We start from the raw sequence: 20010 nt of genomic DNA, 5'->3' as shown, positions 1-20010 counted from the left end.
CATAGAATTCATCATACATAACTTTAAATAAAAAGAGAACACAAATGCAAACAAATATATAGAACTTGAATTAAGAAAATAAGAATCATTTATTTTAAGTAAAATGTAAACATAAAGGCACATTTAATTCCCTGCATTGTTTATTTTGTACAATAAAGATTTCATATCGGTAAACCTAAGCGCCGATACCGATGTGTCAGTCATACTCTCTTCTTAATAAAGTATAACAGATGATATAGATCCACACATATACAATAGCCTCTACTGCCAGCAGATTTACAGTCATGTGCTCGACTGCCAGCAGTTTGCATATTGCACCATAAATCCGGCCTGAAGGGTCAAAACGGAGGCAGGCATTTCTTTCATTTCGAGCTAATGAATGAATAAGGAAGAAGTGCAGTTGTCAACAAGTTATTCATCAACCCCTGGTAAATATGTTGAAAGTTTAGTGTTTGTCATTACTGAAAGAAGAATAACGTGACTGTGGCTCAGTCAGTTCTCGATGTTAAAGTCAAACGTTAGCAGGTTGCGGCCACATGTTCACAGAGAACATCACTCCAACACATTGAAATCTTTATTAAAAACCCTTAACCAATTTCTCCTTTTTCCTGTGAGGGGTCGTGAAGTTCCCTTTCGGCCTCATTCGAATCATCAAAGAACGTCCATAAACTTTTATAAAAGTTCAGTTTTGCGATCCAATTGATTGATCCTGGGGGGAAATTATTGTCAAGAAGAAGAACAACAACATCACAGCTGTGCTGTACAAAGACAAAAAGTATTTTCAAGTGACCCAAAAAAACAGTTTCATGTGTTTACTTGATGGTTTGAGTTTTTCAGTTTTACTTCAGATGACTTTAGTTATCTTGCATCAACGTTATGTTCAGCAAGACTGATACTGATGTGATAGTAAAGCACGGGAACGCAAACAGAGATCCTGTTGAACAATCCATCTTTTGTCCGAGTGAAGAGGAAACTTGTGGTTTGAGAACAGTCAGGTGTTTTCTGTGTGAACTGAAAGTGCTGCGGCAGGTTTACTGTCGGTCGGTGTGGTCACACTCATCTGAGACACACATGACTGAACTCAAAGACCTGTTTCATCCAGAAGTTCAATGGGGTTCACCTGGTTGTGTTGCCATGGTGATATACAGTGAGGAACCAGTTTGAAGAGCCCAGGTTATGCCTCTCTGGATTTAAAAAAATCCTATAATAAGTGTGACACCATAGTAAAGAAGAAGAAAACCAACTATGATCAGTTTCCCCTTCGGTGTGTGTGTGTTTCCCTCATCGTGAGGTCACAACCTGAATCAGTTTCTTTTTGCAGTACACTTGATGTGCCTCTGTGATCAGTCAGACTCAGACTCTATCTCAGACTCGGGCTCCGGCTCGTGTGCAGTTTTTACGCTGGCGTCATGCTTGTGATCCAGATGTACCTCTGATCCTGTTTCCTCTGTCTGCTCTCCACTAACAGCTTCTTTTCTTCTTTCCTCTTTCTCTTCCTCTAACCCCTGACACTGTCTGGCTGTTCCTCCTCGGCCTGGTCCATCGGCACGGCTGCATGTGTGTGTGTGTGTGTGTGTGTGTTTTCAAACGTATGTCCTCACACATCTGTTTCTTTGATGTGTGTGTGTGTGTGTGTGTGTGTGTGTGTGTGTGTGTGTGTGTGTGTGTGTGTGTGTGTGTGTGTGTGTGTGTGTGTGTGTGTGTGTGTGTGTGTGTGTGTGTGTGTGTGTGTGTGTGTGTGTGTGTGTGTGTGTGTGTGTGTGTGTGTGTGTGTGTGTGTGTGTGTGTGTGTGTGTGTGGCGCCATGCAGTCGTGCGGAGCAGGTGCCTCCCTGCCTGACTCACGAGACCTCGCTGCCCTCGCCGTGGGGCACGCCAGCACTCGCCAGGAAGAGGTAGCTACAGCGCTCTGACACTTTTTTCTGTCACCCTCATCCCTTCCTCTCCATTTTCCTCACCTTCAGTCCAACCCGAGGCACAATGATCACGAGCCCATCAAACTGTCCAGTAAATCTTTGAGCCGGCGATAAAATGTGAAGAGGTTTGTTTTACGGTCACATCGATGAAACAGGCTTTCATGTGTCGTCCACTAATACATTGAATTTGATGTTTTCATCATGTGAAGTTCTCAAAGGTTTAGTTGGACAGCCATTGTTGTTGTATCAAATCAGGTGGAGAGACATTTTACGGATGTTCCACATTAACAACATCTAAAGCCACAATGATTATTAATTATCTCCATTATCAAATAATTATAACTTTTGATTCACCATAGAATGTATGAAGTCCAGTTTGACTAATTGATTAGTTTATCTTGATTATCGATTTTGTTTTGCATTTGATGTGTCCATTTTCTCAGATCATGATTCTCTCTTTTCCTCATCTTTATGCCAACCATTTTTAAAAACGTCATTCTGATATTTGATAGACCATCATTTGATTATCCGTAGATTAATTAATGACTAAATCGACCATTAATTGATTAACCTACTCATTAAACACAATTGCTGGATTTTCATACAGTATGTAGCTCAGTAACTTTAACTTTACCCCCAGAAAACAATTAAAGAACGAGGCAGCTCCAGTATTGTGAACCTATAGTGTCCCTGCTACCACATCTAGCAGTTTATGCTGACTCCAGCCCTTTTCCTCCGGCGTCTCTCCCGAGGGGGGGATTTGCTGCTCGGTAAATTTGCATCGCAGCAACACGCCTCTTTGGTCTAATTGCCCGACTGCAGCAGCAGGCCCGGGCAGATCTCCCGCTCCGCTCTGTGCTTTTTAAGAGGACACGGCCGTCGACTGACACCTCGATCTCTGAAGTGTGACGACCACTTTGAATAAAGTTTGGATGCGATTCTTACATCGATTTACTGACAACAACAAAAAAAGAAGTATTGCCGTCCCTCATTATGAGAATGTTTTCCAGTGAGCTGTGAAGATTCTCGGAGACACTGGGTGTGATGATAAATATTTAACAGCCTCTTCTCCTGTGGCTTCAGTTTTAACTGATATTAATTTCAATAAATATATTCTCACAGTTTTATGAACAGGGATCAGGAGAATTACCTTTGACGAAATACTCAAAAGATCCTAAAGTTGCTTCCTCTTCTCTCTTTCTTCATGAATTGAAAAACAGAAGAACAGTGAAAGTAGAATTTTTGATTTACCGCTGAAAGTAATAATGTTTTTAGAATATAATTATTTTTTTACCATTCCCCTTTCATATGCATCTGTGAACTTTGTGTTCTCAAAAGTGCTTAGTGGGAAACAAAGTTGTGTGAAGAACCAAACTAAGTTTGACCCTTTCCCTGTTCTCCCAGACATGGTTACTACGGTACGTCGGGCCCCCCCGCCCCAGTCAAAGCCCTCACGGACCTGAAGCTCCACCTGACCAACCCCTCGCACCCCGCGTCCTCCTCGTCTTCGTCCGACATGGTGGCCATCCACCCGGGGGCCGTCCTGGCCATGCTCGACCTGCTGCCCTCCGTCTCGTCCGACAGCCAACCGGAGGTGAGGGAAACACGGGGAGGAAGTGCGACTTCCTGTCGCACACTGGGTTGAAGGGGTTCAGGCGCAGGGCAGGAAAGGTTTTTACACGTTAAAGCCAACCGAGTTTGTGTGCAAATAAATTTGCACAAAGATGTGTTATAACACATGATAAAAACCTAATTATTTAATGACATAATCACTGCATTACCCAAGAGCAGTTTAATAATCTACCTAATTTGGCCTAATCCCCTTTTATCCCTCTGTGCCAGCGACAGCTAGAGTTGTTATGTTTTCATCCGTCCCGTTCTTGTGAACGTCGTATCTCAGAAACTACTTCAGGGAACTTATTTTAATTTAGCAATGACAATGATGCAAAAATTGCCATAAATCCTTGTTTGGCAGCATGAAAAGATTTACTGACCCACCTTGACAGAAACAGTACGAACAGTCGATAAATCTCTTGTCCTCATACGGGGATGTTTAATTCCTCCTCCCCTTCCTCCCGTCGCAGCATGCCCTCGACCTGCAGCTGGCGGTGGCCAACATCCTGCAGCTACTGGTGAACAGCGAGAGGAACCAGCAGGTGCTGTGTGAAGCCTGCCTCCACCAGCGCCTGCTGCAGCGCTGCAGTCAGGCCCTGGGCGACGAAGACCACCCGCTGCACCCGCCGCTGCAGAGGATGTTCGAGAGGCTGGCCTCGCAGGCCCTGCAGCCGATGGCACTCAGGTACTGGACCTGGATATTCAGACGATAGTATCTAAGCTACTGCTTTAACCATAAGGCACAATCCCAACTCCAGTCCGACTTAACTAAACGTGGGTCACCCCTAGATTAATTTTTACCCCAAAATTTGATGTTGAATGTCTGACTCTGACTCTGACTGCGAACATTTGCACAAACCTCTTTAAGCACTGGATGATGAAATATGCTAAGAACATTTTTGGGGTGTTTTGCTCGTTGCTTTTGTGAATGTTTTATGTTGGTATTTAGTATGAGCAATTCCATTTTTCGTGTTAACTTTATCAGCTTTTAAAAATTGGATGATTAAAATGGTTCTGGAATATATATATTCATTAAACCAAAAAGAAGAAAAACAAGACCAAAAGTTTTTAGCCATATTAACACTCCTTTGAAAAAAGATATACTATAAAATATATTGGATTGGAAATATATTGGATCAAATAAAACTGTGAGTTCTTATTGTTTTGTTTGTTGTAACGATAGCAACGGATAGAGCGCCATTTTATTAGAGAGTTAATCGTCTGTTCGGCGGCTATTTTGAAAGACAAATCAAATTTAGCTTCCTCAACTGTCCTTAGGCTCAGACGGCTACTTTGAGCTAAGTGCTAGCATTAGCATGCAAACACTTTTTCCCTCCCCTCAATGACGTTAAAGAAAAAAAATGAACCAGGAACCTGTGACATCACTGCTGGGTGTGGTTAGAGGTGCAACAGAGTACGACTCACAACCACAATTTTCATTTTAATCTAAGATGCTACATTTAGCGTTTTTATCACGCTAACATGTCGTATTTACAGTTACCATGCTAGCTTAGTAGCACGCTAACACGGTTAAAGGTGGTAACTTTTAACATATTAGCATTGCTAAATAATGCTAACATGTCGTATTTACAATTACCATGCTAGCTTAGTAGCACGCTAACACGGTTAAAGGCGGTTACTTTTAACATTTTAGCATTGCTAAATAATGCTAACATGTCATATTTACAATTACCATGCTAGCTTAGTAGCACTCTAACACGGTTAAAGGCGGTAACTTTTAACATTTGAGCATTGCTAATGTAGAAGTACCAAGGTACCATGCTAATTTTTGCTCATTAGTTTGTTAACAAGTGAAACCTGTTACCGTGTGTGTTATTAGCAACTTTATTAAATGGCTAAATTAAGCTAGCCCTGTTCATCAAATATAAGCTAGTGGCGGCGGTGGCGGCTTTTGTTACCATTTTGCCGCCAGTCTGTGGACGCTAACGTTGTATTTTTGCCAAAATGAGAGAGTTGTCAGCTGCGTCTCCAACTCAGAATAACAGTAATTGATTTAATTACAGCTTGATGTGAACGGCTATGCTCACTTGGATTCTTTTAAATAAAGTTTGTACGATACGCCCTGAGCAGAAATGAACGCCACTGTAAATGTTCTTCAAACCTTCTCTAGCGTCGCCGGAGGTTTTTTCCTCTCCAGTGATTGAAAAATGACGAGGGGAAGGGGGGTAATCTGCCGAGATGGGTTTCGGCGGTGTGAGGGATACAGACATAAACTGGGAGACTCTCATTTCCCGCTTGACTAGTTAAGTGAGATGGGAGTTGGGGGGGGGGGGGGGGGGAGTCATCTGACATGCACAATGTTGGGTCTTTTCATATGTAAATGGAGCCTCCTCGCCTGATTTTCCTCTCCCTTCATGATTGTGCTGGAGGTAATCATATCTGGCTGTCAATCTGCTTCCCCATCCTCCTCGTCTCTGTCAGTCGTCTTCTGTCACTCTCCCCTCCGTCTGTTTTATTTTTGTTTTTCCTCAGTTTCTTTCTGTTCTGCCAGTGTCAGCCCAGCGTCTCTCTCTCTCTCTCTCTCTCTCTCTCTCTCTCTCTCTCTCTCTCTCTCGTGTTTCTTTGGGTGTCGTTCTTCCAGGTCGCTCGTGTCGCTCTGACAAGTGACGCAAAACCCACCACGGGGACTCTTCACATTCATGTCGCTTGACATGCCAGTCAAGCCTCGTCGCTGACTTTAAAAACATGACTAAAACACGCTGTTAACCGCGGCGGTTGAGGTGTTCCAAGTCAACCTGAGTAACTCCTGACTTCAACATGCTGCACACACACAGTGTGATGGATGCTTCTATCTAGAGTGTCTCACAGTGTCATGGGAACATATAGGACATGTGTATGATCGGAGGTCCCTCAGGGAATACAACGGGTAACCTTTTATTGAGCAGCTGCAGACCCATAGTTAATGAAAGTTGTAAATATCTCAATATTGATCTTTCACGTTTTTAATTTCTTTGATTATTTTTAAAGAGTTCCCGTATATAAAATGCAAAATTACTTTTAATTTAATTCTTGGTTTACTGGTTCAAGTTGTGATGCATACACAAAATTTTCTTTATCTGTTTTTTTGTTGAATGATAACTTAAGTTAACTCCTGGTCTCAACAAATGCTTTCTCTTTAGAGCCTCTGTAAAGATTCTGATACAGTAGCTCGACAAAGTTCAACAAATTTGCCATTTGATTTATTTATTATTTTGTCTTTGTGTGGGTATATTTTGATTGGTGACATCCTGGTCACTTTTTCCCCCTCCAGGGAGTTCTTACGTCTCGGAAACCCTCTGAACTGCGGCGCCTGGGACAAGAAGCTGCTGAAGCAGTACCGGGTCCACAAGCCGAGCTCGCTCAGCTACGACGCAGAGATGAGAAGTAAGATATAACAGCAGACCAAAAGTCTCACCCTAAAGTTTTCATCACTCGATAGTTACTGACTGTGTCCAGGGGAAAAAGAATGTCTCTCAATTCAATTCAATTTTATTTGTATTGGGTCATATCACAACATACATTGTCTCAAGGCTCTTTACATAGTGAGGTCAATATTACAATATTACAGGGAAAACCCAACAGATTTCACAATGAGCAAAGCACTTGGCAACGGAGGAGAGAAAAAACTCCCTTTTAACAGGAAGAAATCTCTGACAGAACCGGACTCAGTTGTGGTGAGGAGAGAAATGGGAATGAGAGGAGAGGTGGGCAGAAAGAGGGTGAGTGGAGAGACAGTAGGAGGGAAGAGAGAGAGAGGACAGTTGTACAACCACCGCTTTAATCTCTAACAGACTGACACTTATAATTACCAAAAAAAAATACAATACTGGTGTCTTCATTATCAGAGGTATTTTCCAAGAGAGGATTGTCTGATGTTCCCTCCTAGATTAACTAAATGTGGTAGGCACGTGTATCATGTCAAGACCTACAAAAGAGTAATCGGCCACCAATACCTCCGACCAACAGGGAGTCAGCCATTTTGATTTTAAGTGTGCAAATTTGGCGCATTTTTGGACCTTTCCGCGCATCGTACTTGATCTCGGGCAGTAGCATGTTAAAGGTAACTTTTGGAAACAGTTTTTTTTGGGTTTTTTTACCAACATTTGCCTCAAGTAAGAGATTTACTTTCTGTTGGAATATTTTCGAAAGTTACATTTTGCACATTAAACTCGTAACCTCCTAAACAGTTTTATGCATTTTCAGGGATTTAAAAAAATGCACCGTAACATTCACACAAACTAATAGATGAAAGATTTAGTGAAAGATCATCTTTTTTAATCGCTGACAACTGAAGCGCGACAATGACAATGTCTCTTGGGGGCCATTCCCATCTGCCAATGTGAAACCAGCTTCCTCCTCCTGGGAGAAAGTTCCACTCTGTACTAAAAATTCATCAATTCTGCACTTTTTTTTGCTTTCTTTTTCTTGCTCACTCTCTCCTCAGAGCTCATTGGGACGAAATCCTCTAGTGAATAGACGTTGATTGCAGATTATGAGCTTCCTGTAAAAAATGTAATAGCTGTCGGAAATCACTGGCGGCGGCGAATGGGACGATTCTATAGGTTTTTCAAAAGAGGTTCTGATGCAGAGCAAGCCTGGCTTTAGTGTATACGACCTTTACATTTCAACTACCCAGCATGCATCACTGTTAAATACAGTGCACCTGGGAATGTGTGAAATCATTTGTACATGTGTGGAGGAGCAGTGAGACGTCGGTGTGAAGGAAACTAATCTCTCTGGCCCTCTGATTAAAAATCCAGTTGATGTGTAAATGCTCCGTATAAGCAAAGACTGTTTTTTTCCGAGCTAATGCTAATGGTTTGTTTTCTATTAGCAGCTGTTGGTGTTTGTAATTTTTTACGGTCTCCTCAGCACGTCTTAATTGTTTATCGTGTCTCCTCCCAGCTGAGAATGCATATTAAGTCCCAACTAATTACTGCTCCTCGCAAAGCAAGCCACCGTTACAAACACACACAGCGCCGTCGCTCTCTCCGTCGGCGAGGCGATGATCCACTATGGTTTATTAGCCGCCAGTTGTTTCTTGTTCTCCTCTAATTAGACTGTTGTCACATCCGCTCAATCTTAACAAGTGAGTGAAGGTGAAAAAATAAAGTTTGAACCAGGAGCTTGATTCTCAACGGCAGCAAAGGAAAAGGAAAAGAGACGTGTGGAGGTTATGAAGTTCAAAGGACACATAAGGAGAAATTGGACACAAGAGATCCTCACTATATATCCTTTTCTTTACAATGTGTTTATCGAGTTTTTCATTTTTAACAAAGGCAAAAAAAAAGGAGCGAAGGGAAAAAATGAATAAAAGAATATATATACAAATACATATACATACACAAAAATTTAAATATATATATATGTACGTTCATTTACAATTTCACAACATAAATTTGTGCAATATCTATAAATGCATGTCCTGCATAATTTAACGAACTATATTTGAAGAGTAAACAAACTATTTAAATACATATACAGTATATACACGCACATCGCTATATGCTATATAAACACATATACATAGTCAAAGTAATAACAAAGTAAATCCATTTGCAAGAAAATAGACAACTATAATGAAATGAAACAATCCTCATCAGATTTGATCGGTTTCCCTCCTTGGATGTTGGATTATCGTGTCATATTTCTGTTTCCTGCTCCTGAACTTAACCAAACCTAACTTGTGACTTCACAGACAGCATGACCCTGTCCATGGAGGGCTTTGGCCCCGACAGCGTGTTCGCCACGCCGGCCGAGGACAACGGCCAGTACCGCATCAGCCGCAGCCTGGTGCGCTCCGCCGAGGGCAGCACCGTGCCCCTCACCCGGGTCAAGTGCCTGGTGTCCATGACGACGCCCCACGACATCCGCCTGCACGGCTCGGCCGTCACGCCCGCGTTCGTGGAGTTCGACGCTTCGCTGGAGGGCTTCGGGTCAGTCAGCAAAAATGTTACAAAACCCATGTTAAAACTTAAAACGCTTATTTTTATATATGTATTTTTAAACTTAACTCCTCCTCCTGTGAACTGCAAACAAAGACAGGTCTGATCACAGGTTAGACAGTATATCAATCCTCCATCAAGACGACACTATAGCTTCCTGAACTACATTCAATGTGGTAGAAATATTAATAATTCATCCGGGAATACAAGAGCCTGACCAATATAGATCTTTGGACGATGCTGATATTAGGGAGTACAAGATTTCTGATATTGCTACATCTGAATAATTTTATATAAGAGGTCGTTATCAAACTTTTAGGACAAAGAAATATAAATTGAGACTTGATATTTTATTTAGTTTAACCATAAACTGTATCATAAATAACCACAAATGAAAAAGGAAAAACATATGCAAACATTTTTTCTGCGTCCTTTCCTATTTCCTATTCCTTACAATAAAAGACACTTCATATTAGTGAACATATCTTCAGATACAGATTTGTCTGTGAAAGGCTCATATTGGCCGATATTATTGGCCAACCGGCATATCGGTCGGGCTTCATGCTGGTTATGATCAAAAGCTGAACACAGTGAACTATACAGGTTGCTGGGAAGTCGCAGACCGTGGAGCGATGGAAGACGTTGGCCTTATCTGATGAATCACGGTTCCTTTTACGTCACGTCGACCGATACCCATTCCTTTTGTCACCTCCCGTCTCTTTGTGGATCTATTTTTCACACCTCAGGGTGCCACACGTTAGCCGTGTCAGCAGGGGAACGTCATTCACCTCCAGTCGTGGAGCTGCGCATACAAATAGGCTGATTTTCCGCCTTTTTATGTCGTACGACCGCCTACTGCTCTTCGCGTTTTATTTTCACAGCACAGTGGATGTTTGGGCCAGAGGGAAATGATGGTGTGTGTGTGTGTGTGTGTGTGTGTGTGTGTGTGTGTGTGTGTGTGTGTGTGTGTGTGTGTGTGTGTGTGTGTGTGTGTGTGTGTGTGTGTGTGTGTGTGTGTGTGTGTGTGTGTGTGTGTGTGTGTGTGTGTGTGTCAAGCACACATGTTACAGTTGCACATAAAAGGAGAGAGGCTTAAGACTGTGACATGTCATATGTTTCATGAATATTCATAAGTGGGAAAAAGGCTTTAGGAGAAAGAGAGACGTCGTCTTGCTGAAGGTCATCCGTGATGTTCTCTGTCAGTTTAGCAGTGAAATGTCAAAGGTTATTTCCTGCGATTACCGGCGTTGAATTAGTAAAGAGACTCACTATGTTGTGGACAAAGGCAGCAAATGGATGAATTATGAATATGAAATCATTTGGTCCAAAAAAAAAGCTGCCCCAGGTTTCTTCGTGTTTCTCGTGCGCTTTGGACTTCTTAATTCGGTCCGTGTCCCATTTCGCAAACATGGAGGGGGCGGGGTTTATGGGATGATCAAGATGATCAGGCTTCACTTTTGGGAAGCTCGTCACGTCGTTCCCTCTTTAAAAAAAACAGCCTTTGCCCTGTTTACTTGCTTTATTTTGTCAATCCCTCATCCTCAGAGTGATCGTACTTCCTGGTCCGTCAGGTCTCAGTTTAAGCTGTTATGTTCCTTTCACACGCGCGAGAAGCCGCTTGAATCGCGCAGCAGCACGCATCAGAATAGAACATGGAGTTTCTCCTAAAAAAAACACAGCACATTGGCAACGAGGCACTGGCCCACTTTCTGCTCCGCGTAAACAGTGGGACACACACACACACACACACACACACTACCCCTCCTTCCCCTCCCATCTGTCCGCATGAAAAATTGATGCCCCCGCTGCTGTTAGAAATCACACATACTCACGCGCACAAACCCACTCTGTCATGCACAACATGCTTACGCACACACTCAATACACACAAACGCGCGCTCACGCGAGCCCGACCATTTCACAAGGGGCTGGGAAACATGCTATTAGTGTGGGCGGAGGAGGAGGAGGAGGAGCGGAGACCCCCACCTTTTTTATTTTGTAAGAAGAAGAATTAGAAAACGGCCTCTCATTCTGACTGGGAAAAGAAAAATGATCACGGCAAGCTGGTGAAATCCCTTTTTTTTTCTCCTTATCATGGTGATGATAAAAAAAGGATGGCGTACGTGTTCATGTATTAATTCTGAAGCAGCAGGCCGGTTCTTCCCTTGTTAGCTAGACAGACTGTCTGCCCTTGAGAGGATGACCTTGAATTAGTCCTTGAATTCCAGCCAGCCTCGGGGATGCTGTCCTGTCGCCGGCCCTGACCCCCTGACCTTCCTGTCCAGGTGGAAAAACAGAAAAGAGAAAAGCTACGTTAATGGAAGGAGAGAGAGAGAGAAAAATATCTGCTCGTTTGTGGGCTGCGAAGCTTTGAGCAGCGTCTCTTTCTAAATGCATAATTTATAGAGAGAGAGCTCATGAAAAGATTCTTTCAGTAACTGGATGATATGAAGGGCTGCAACAAGCAAATTATTTTATTATTGATTCATGTCGAAGCAATGTAGTGCTGTATGATCAATTATTAATTACATACAAAGTAAGAGAGTGATAAGACGGCTCAGGGGGAACCTCTTCAAACCTGAAGATAAATCTTAAGATATTCTATTTAGAATAATGTTTAACGAAGAAGAAATCCATTGAATAGAATCTTTATGAGGTGATAGAGTAGCTGAACTCATTATTTTGTATTTCCTGTGTGAAGATACAGCATCTAGTTATTTCTGCTGTCAACAGCTGTCGTCGAGGCCCACGGACGTCTCGTGCGACTCGCTCTCGGGTTTTGCTGGGGGGAATTCACCACAGCGCCACTTCTCAACAAATCCAAAGTCCCTGTGCTCATTTCCCCAAAACAGCACCGGTGCCTTCAGTCCGTGCTGGTTCAGGATGATTAGGGAGGAGCGAAAAATAGCACCTTCACCGAGGGGCCAGTGAGTCAGCAGAAAAAAGCAAACGCCGACTCACCGGTCAAGTCCTCTGGTGTTTTCGTGGGATGAGTATCCGTCTCTGTCCGCTGTGGAGGTCCTTGAGGAACAGGCCGACGCGGCGCGCGACTTCAATGTTTGTCAAACAACACAAACAAGAGGGCTCATGGGTACTTTTCAACTTTCATCTCACCTCTATGCCTTTATCCTCGTCTCATGCATAACTAAACCCTGAGCGTTAGGCAGTTGAAATGTCCATATCCTAACTCAACGCCCCTGTTGTCTCAAAAAGCTTGAGTTACGAGACTGTTCCACGTAAGTTTGGATGAGTTTTATTTTCACCAACAATAGCTGCTACGTGTGTGTGTGTGTGTGTGTGGTTGAAAGTGTGGTTAATCTGCCTCTCTGTTGTCCTCAGGTGCCTGTTTCTGCCCAGTCTGGCACCGCACAACGCCCCCACCAACAACACAAACGCCTCCGGCGTCAGCGACGGAGCCGTGCTGAGCGGAATGGGCACAGGTAAACGAAGCTCCGCCCTCTTTTTTAACATCGTACTTGGTTTAGATCGCAGTTCACCTTTAGCTGCGCCCCGACTTGGGGGGACCCCCTCCCTCGGAGGACATGTTACCATCTGCACGTTCGATTTCCACTTTTCAAGGAAGCAATATATAACTTTAATATCTGGGTGGAACTTAACCACCAACCAACCAACAGCCAGTCTGTGGTACACTTTTGTCACTTTTCTGTTGAACCTATGGTATTAACATTTTCCCATCATTTTTTTCACAGATCATTAAGATATAAATCATATTTTTGAACAGATCACAACACACAAACATAAAACAAACTCTCCCTCTTTGATCACGTATCATCTTGTTCTTTTTTCTTTTAGTTTTTAACCGCACACACACACACACACACACACACACACACACACACACACACACACACACACACACACACCCACCATCTTCCGTTCTTGTGCGTTTCATCTTGATTCTCACCGTCTTTCTTTCTTTCTTTCTTTCTTTCTTTCTTGTGGTTTTGCACTTTTTCACCCGCTCAGGATTTCTTCTTCATCTCGTCCACAAAGAGCATATATCTCCTGTGATGTTCGTCATCTGTGTGTATGCAGAGAGACAAACACCTCCGCAGCCTCTCTGATCTCAGACTCATATCTGCTGTTGCAGACCTCAAACCACTGGTTCATTAGTCAACTGGTTAACAACAAACTTGTTTGTTAGGAAACACCTCATAAAAAACAACAACAACATGTTACCTGTGGATGCTTTTTTTGACAGATGATGGTTTCTTAGACCTGAGGGAGGAGAAAGTATTAATATATGACGTTATGGTTGATTTTCTAGTCTCAATCCTCATTCAGTATTTATGAAGCACAGCTCGTCTCCTCCTCTCGTCCTCTCGTCCTCTCGTCCTCTCCTCTCGTCCTCTCGTTCTCTCCTCTCCTCTCCCTTCCCCTCCCCTCCTCCCCTCACTATGATCCCTCCATCTGTTTACCTATTCATCCCAGCTCCTTTCCTCTGCACTCATCCACCCCACGCCGTCCTCCTCTTGTCTTTCCCAGTCAGTCATCCGACACTATTTATAGGCCCGGTTCTTTTTCTGTCTCCCGCCGTCACTCACGTTTTTCCTTTTCCTACATCCTTTTCCTTGCCCATCTCAATCTCGGATCCTCGCTTCCCTTTCTTCCCCTCCTCCTTCTTCATTCTTTTTCTTGCCCTGTTTCTGTCTACTCTCTTTGTCACTCCCCCTCCTTTCTTCCCTGCCTCATTTGTCTCCCCTCCTTCCCTCCTTCCTCCCTTCCCTGCTTCCCTCTCCCGTTTCACTCCTTTTCTGTCCCACATCCCCGGGACGTGGGATTAATGAACATGGACGACCTCATGTCGAGGCTCATCCATCAACAAGACTTCAGTCCGCCCAGGAACTCAACAACACCTCTGTTGTCTCGACCATCCACTGATTCCCCTCAAACCACTTTCTGTCTCACCGTCTTTGCTCTTCAACAGTTTCTTTGTCTTCCACAGTCGACTCCAGGAATGAGAAATAACGTAACCGTCCCATGGGTGCTCGCGTTTAGCTCGTTGTCCGGTCCGTCATTCAGTGAGGCCCTGACACTGAATTATGGCACATTCAGCACAAATTTAAATTTTGCTCCAGTCACGTAACCTGTTGTGTTGACTGAGTGTCACTAAGTCCTGAGGCACACTGAGTTTCTGAGGCTCATTTATTCAACGCTGGCGTCATGTTTTGGCAACTCTTCATAAAAAAAATAATAGAACAAGAGGCTGGCGGTCTGATTCTGTTTAGATCTTTTCTGTACGCTGTCTGGCAACAGGTTGAGCCAAAAAAAAAAAAGAATGACTGGAGTGAAATAAGACGACACATCGGGATCAGTGCTGCTGTTTCACCTCATAAGCAAAAAATACGAGCAAACATAACCTTAAGACTGTTAATAACTTAAAGAGCAAAAATGAAGGTGACAATGCAGCTGCAACTCATGAATAAAATTCACATCTCACTCTGGTTCCACTTTATCAGAGCGTCAGCAGACAGTGATGTATCGCAGGGCTCCGTGTTCATTTCAATATCAAGCCGGTGCGGGCGTAAAAAAACCTGTCAACATGTAATCTGTCCACAAGTGACGTCGTCCGTTCGGTGAAGTTGACACCGCAGTGTAACTTTGACGAGACGTTGAAAGGTGTTGAAATTGGAAATTTGAAACAAAACTAAAAATCCCACCTCCTGTAATCGCTTCTCCTTCTTCTTCTTCTTCTTCTTCTCCTCCCACCTCCAGGCGAGCGCCTGTTCCCCCCGCCGTCGGGCCTCAGCTACTCCACCTGGTTCTGCGTGGAGCGCTTCAGCGCGGCGCCCCACGCCCACCCGGTGCGGCTGCTGACGGTGGTGCGTCGGGCCACCTCCTCCGAGCAGCACTACGTCTGCCTGGCCGTGGTGCTGTCGGCCAAGGACCGGTCGCTCACCGTCTCCACCAAGGAGGAGCTGCTGCAGACCTACTGTGAGTCCAGACAGTGAAAACTCAACTCTACTGCACTGTACCTGCTTCGCCTTTGGTTTCATATAGTGGTGAAAAACATTAAACAAACTGCAGATGAATAAATAATTTTGTTCTTTTCAGCTCTTAACACCAAAACAATTTTACAAAAACAAAAGTATACACTTATACTTATACACATTCCATGAACGAAAAAGGAGCCCCTTTAATATGAATAACATAAATACAGATCCCTTTTTTGAATTTCCTGTCTTTTTACAATTCAGAACCAAATCCATTAGACTCCTCCTGAACATCTCCTCTCCCTTTGTCCCCCCATCAAGCAGCGGACGAGTCCAGCGAGGAATCCTCCTTCTACGAGATCCTGCCCTGCTGCGCTCGCTTCCGCTGCGGCGAGCTGATCGCCGAGGGCCAGTGGCACCACCTGGTGCTGGTCATGAGCAAGGGCATGCTGAAGAACAGCATGGCCACGCTGTACCTGGACGGGCAGCTCATCAACACCGTCAAGGTAAAACGTTTACGCACCGCGTGTAAGTTCCGGAATAGTGTGTGCAGACAATATCAGAATGGATTATTATTCTGCAGTTACTTTTATATCCTGCAATTGTAATAAAAGGCTAAATATGAATGTTAAATGAATTAGCTTACTGCTCTTATTGGAATCCCTTAAGATGGATCATTGACTCCCCTCCCTCTCTCTCCTCCAGCTTCACTACATCCACAGTTCTCCGGGCGGCTCCGGCTCCACCAACCCACCCGTGCTGAGCACCGTGTACGGGTACGTGGGCTCGCCACCGGCCCAGCGCCAGCTCTCTAGCCTGGTTTGGCGCCTGGGGCCCAGCCACTTCCTGGAGGAGGTGCTCCCCGCCGCCAGCGTCGCCGCCGTCTATGAACTGGGACCCATCTACGTGGGCAGCTTTCAGGCGGTCTACCTGCCCTGTGAGTGTTTTCCTCTCCTCTTCATAACCTTTCCCCCCCTTGTACTCTCCCCTCCCTGTTTTTGTAATCTTTACGCCTTCCATCTCTCACTTTCTACCTGTCCCAGGTAAAGACTCGAAGACGGAAGTGGCGCCTGCCTCTCCCGTGGCCCTGGTGCCGGAGGAGAAAGTGTCCTTCAGTCTCTACGCCCTCTCGGTGTCGACGCTCACCGTGGCCAAGATCCGGAAAGTCTACAACAAACTGGACAGCAAAGCCATCGCCAAACAGGTCAGACGTGTTACAGTGGCGCCGCTCGGTAGAACGGAGGGCGTGCGTGCCAATTTTTTTTAGTTTGAGTTTCAATACTGAACCTCTCCCCCTCCGCCTTCGCACGGTCTCCAGCTCGCTGTGTCCTCCCACGAAAACGCCACTCCGGTCAAGCTGATCCACAACGCGGCCGGACACCTCAACGGACCGGCCCGCACCATCGGAGCAGCCGTCATCGGATATTTAGGTAAAAACCCACATACTCCAGGGGGTCGTGGGATTATCTCAATGTGCCGCTCGACTGCAGCGGCCACAAATATCAAAATGAACATTGGTGTTCATTGATCCCGTATCTCTGCCCGCTCAGGGGTCCGTGCCTTCGTCCCCAAGCCCGTGGCCACCAACCTGCAGTATGTGGGCGGGGCGGCGGCCATCCTGGGCTTGGTCGCCATGGCGTCCGACGTGGAGGGGCTGTACGCGGCCGTCAAAGCTCTGGTGTGCGTCGTGAAAAGCAACCCACTGGCCAGCAAGGAGATGGAGCGCATCAAAGGCTACCAGGTGAGATACAGCACAACTTCGCGACTTAACGTCCGTCACGTGAAAACGTTTTTGATGTTCTGGAGTTTTTGTCCGCTGCTAAAAGCAGAAAGAGAACTGATGTTGTCTTCCTCCCTCTGCAGCTGCTCGCCATGCTGCTGAAGAAGAAGCGCTCGCTGCTCAACAGCCACATCCTGCACCTCACCTTCTCGCTGGTGGGAACGGTCGACAGCGGCCACGAGACCTCCATCATCCCCAACTCCACCGCCTTCCAGGACCTGCTCTGCGACTTTGAGGTGAGAGGGGTTTTCTGAACCGTCGTACCGAGACAGTAAATGTTTACGTGGATTGGAAAACTGAAATTAGGGATGTACAGTACTAGCCACCAGAAGAGAAACCTATAAAGAAAGTGGGGTCACTCTGCTCTGTCTGCTCCTCAGGTCTGGCTCCACGCTCCCTATGAGCTCCACCTGTCTCTGTTTGAGCATTTCATCGAGCTGCTGACGGAATCCAGGCAAGTTTTTAAGAAAACAACCCCAAAACACATATTGTCACTTCAACAGAAGAAGCTGAGCTCTAATCTTACCTGTGTGTTTGTGTGTGTGTGTGTGTGTGTGTGCGTCGCTTCCTTGTGTTGTGGAACAGTGAGGCGGCCAAAAATGCCAAACTGCTGCGGGAGTTCCAGCTGATCCCGAGGCTGCTGCTGACCCTGAGGGACACCTCGCTGTCCCAGCCCACCGTCGCCGCCATCAGCAACGTGCTCAGTCTGCTGCTGCAGGGCTTCCCCAACCCCTACGACCTGCTGCGGTACGGACACACACATCCACACACATCCACACACATCCACACACACACAGTATCCACACACTCCGAGGAAACTAAACGCTTTTTGGTTTGTTTTTTTTCTGATACTAAATTGTGGAACTCTGTCTGGTTTCCATCTGTCAGGTTCGGACAGTTCATCTCCTCGACTCTTCCCACGTTTGCCGTGTGTGAGAAGTTTGTCGTCATGGAGATCAATAACGAGGAGAAGATTGACGGAGGTAACGATACGATGGTTAAAATACAGAACAAACATCCATTCAGGCCCTTTTGTTCGTCGAACCCAGACCACGTGACTGTACGATCTTTCTTGTGTCTCCAGGTAACGACGATGACTTTGGCGGGCTGCTGTCGGCCAACCTCATCCTGCTGAGGAACCGACTGCTGGACAACCTGCTCAGGCTGCTCTTCACCACCAAAGAGAAATGCACCGTGAACGCCCAGTAAGAACCAGGAGAACCACAAATTCCCCGACGGAATTCATTGTTTCTGCAGAATATTAATATTCACGTGTTAAAGAGACGAACGCAGATTTTCCAGGATCTTTGAAACATGTCTGATCATTAGAGGAAGCAATTATTCTACTACGGTTTTATTCTACTACTGGTAAAACACAACACAACATTCCAACCCCCCCCCCCCCCCCCCCGCCCCGCAGAGCGTGTGAGGAGCTGGTGCGGACGCTGGGCTTCGACTGGCTCCTGATGTTCATGGAGGAACACCTCCACTCGAGCACGGTGACGGCGGCCCTGTGGATCCTGGTGGTGCTGCTCTCCAACCAGCCCATCCTCAACCGCTTCAAAGAGGGCCTGTGCGGAGGCGGCTGGCTCGACCACACCGACTCGGTCCTGACCAACAAGATCGGGACGGTGCTGGGTGAGTGCGGCGTGCAGCCTCCGGGGGGCGTGGACATCACAGTGAACCGGACAAAATCTGAAAGTTGGAAAGACAGTTTGAAAGATTGAGTGGATTTTAGACTAAATACTGTACGTTGACTATCCCGCCTCACGAGAGTCAGAAGGATGAAAAGTGTTAATACCCGTATGTTGTAACATGGCTCAGCAGACGCCTCTCCTCACTCTGGCAACGCTTTCCGACGGAGTTGGCCCTCATTCAGTAAACAGACAGCTGCGCAGTTTGTGCGCCGCACGGCCAAGGGTTCGTCTTCACTTTGTTTTGTTTTGTGCCTCCCCTGCTGCTGCTGCAATCATAGTACGACAGCGTATTAGGACCATTGTATGAAAAAGAAGAAGAAAAATTACGGACCCGGGGGAAAGGGGTAAAGAGATTGAAGTCGTAAATTTGCGAGAAGGAAAGTCGTATATTCTCTGAGATTATAGTCACAAATTTAGAAGAAAAAATGTCACACGTGACAAGTAAGCGAGGAGTTGCAACAGTGTGGAACATCCGTCTGCGCTGATCCTGAAGCGATGTAGTTCCCTGGCAAAACAAAACACAATTTTTCTAATTTATTTTTCTCATAAAATTTGCCACTTTCTTCTCAGAGAATTTCAAGTTATATTTTACGTTACGTTATAATTTACGACTTAAAAGTCAGTCTTTTTTCCTCGGAATATTACCCGGTTCCGTAAAAAAAAAAAAAAATTCTCCTAAAATGTCCTCAATATGCCGTCGTAATCAAAGTCCCTCCTGAGCTCAATGGTTTTCGGTCTCTGTAGTTATTTTTCAATATCTAAAATGTATTTTATTTTTGCTTTACAGAACTTTTTTTATGCTCTAATTTTACACTATAAAAAATATTAAAAGCAGAGTCAATATTTAGTCATTGAATTCCTTTTTAAATTTTTTTTTATTACTTCTTTAAACGACTTCTTTACAGCTGCACCAACCTCCAGGTTGAGAACCATTGACCTTTGCTGATGAAAACCCTTAGAGATGACTTGGCCTCACGGGGCAATCGTGGCTGCAGCTTTGTCGTATGTGCTACGAGGCTGACGCCCTCTAGATTTTAGCTCCACCGAATCCCCTCATTTTTTGGTCTTTATGAGTTATTTTTTTCCCGACATAAATAAGTAAATCC

At 45.0% G+C, this 20010-nt stretch overlaps 1 protein-coding gene across 10 annotated transcripts in view; it reads left to right on the top strand.

Annotated features, from left to right (window-relative positions):
- Positions 1 to 20010, top strand: part of wdfy3 (WD repeat and FYVE domain containing 3) — a 73405-nt gene that overhangs the window by 30399 nt on the left and 22996 nt on the right. For 7 of the 10 annotated variants that reach the window (XM_047328983.1, XM_047328984.1, XM_047328979.1 and 4 more), the window contains exons 14-31: positions 1811 to 1894; positions 3320 to 3509; positions 4000 to 4214; positions 6801 to 6913; positions 9228 to 9465; positions 12813 to 12913; positions 15210 to 15428; positions 15749 to 15933; positions 16133 to 16364; positions 16471 to 16631; positions 16746 to 16857; positions 16978 to 17168; positions 17291 to 17443; positions 17588 to 17661; positions 17793 to 17954; positions 18096 to 18190; positions 18292 to 18412; positions 18628 to 18845. In XM_047328983.1, the coding sequence (XP_047184939.1) occupies positions 1811 to 1894; positions 3320 to 3509; positions 4000 to 4214; positions 6801 to 6913; positions 9228 to 9465; positions 12813 to 12913; positions 15210 to 15428; positions 15749 to 15933; positions 16133 to 16364; positions 16471 to 16631; positions 16746 to 16857; positions 16978 to 17168; positions 17291 to 17443; positions 17588 to 17661; positions 17793 to 17954; positions 18096 to 18190; positions 18292 to 18412; positions 18628 to 18845 (2864 nt within the window). The remainder of the gene's footprint in view (positions 1 to 1810; positions 1895 to 3319; positions 3510 to 3999; positions 4215 to 6800; positions 6914 to 9227; positions 9466 to 12812; positions 12914 to 15209; positions 15429 to 15748; positions 15934 to 16132; positions 16365 to 16470; positions 16632 to 16745; positions 16858 to 16977; positions 17169 to 17290; positions 17444 to 17587; positions 17662 to 17792; positions 17955 to 18095; positions 18191 to 18291; positions 18413 to 18627; positions 18846 to 20010) is intronic. The other 3 variants (XM_047328982.1, XM_047328978.1, XM_047328986.1) reach the window with 2 other exon arrangements.

The sequence above is a fragment of the Scophthalmus maximus genome, chromosome 19 (genome assembly GCF_022379125.1).
Source record: "Scophthalmus maximus strain ysfricsl-2021 chromosome 19, ASM2237912v1, whole genome shotgun sequence".
In the NCBI taxonomy this organism is placed as follows: domain Eukaryota; kingdom Metazoa; phylum Chordata; class Actinopteri; order Pleuronectiformes; family Scophthalmidae; genus Scophthalmus; species Scophthalmus maximus.
Note: the sequence above shows the minus strand (reverse complement) of the source record. Positions and strands in the feature narration are given on the sequence as shown.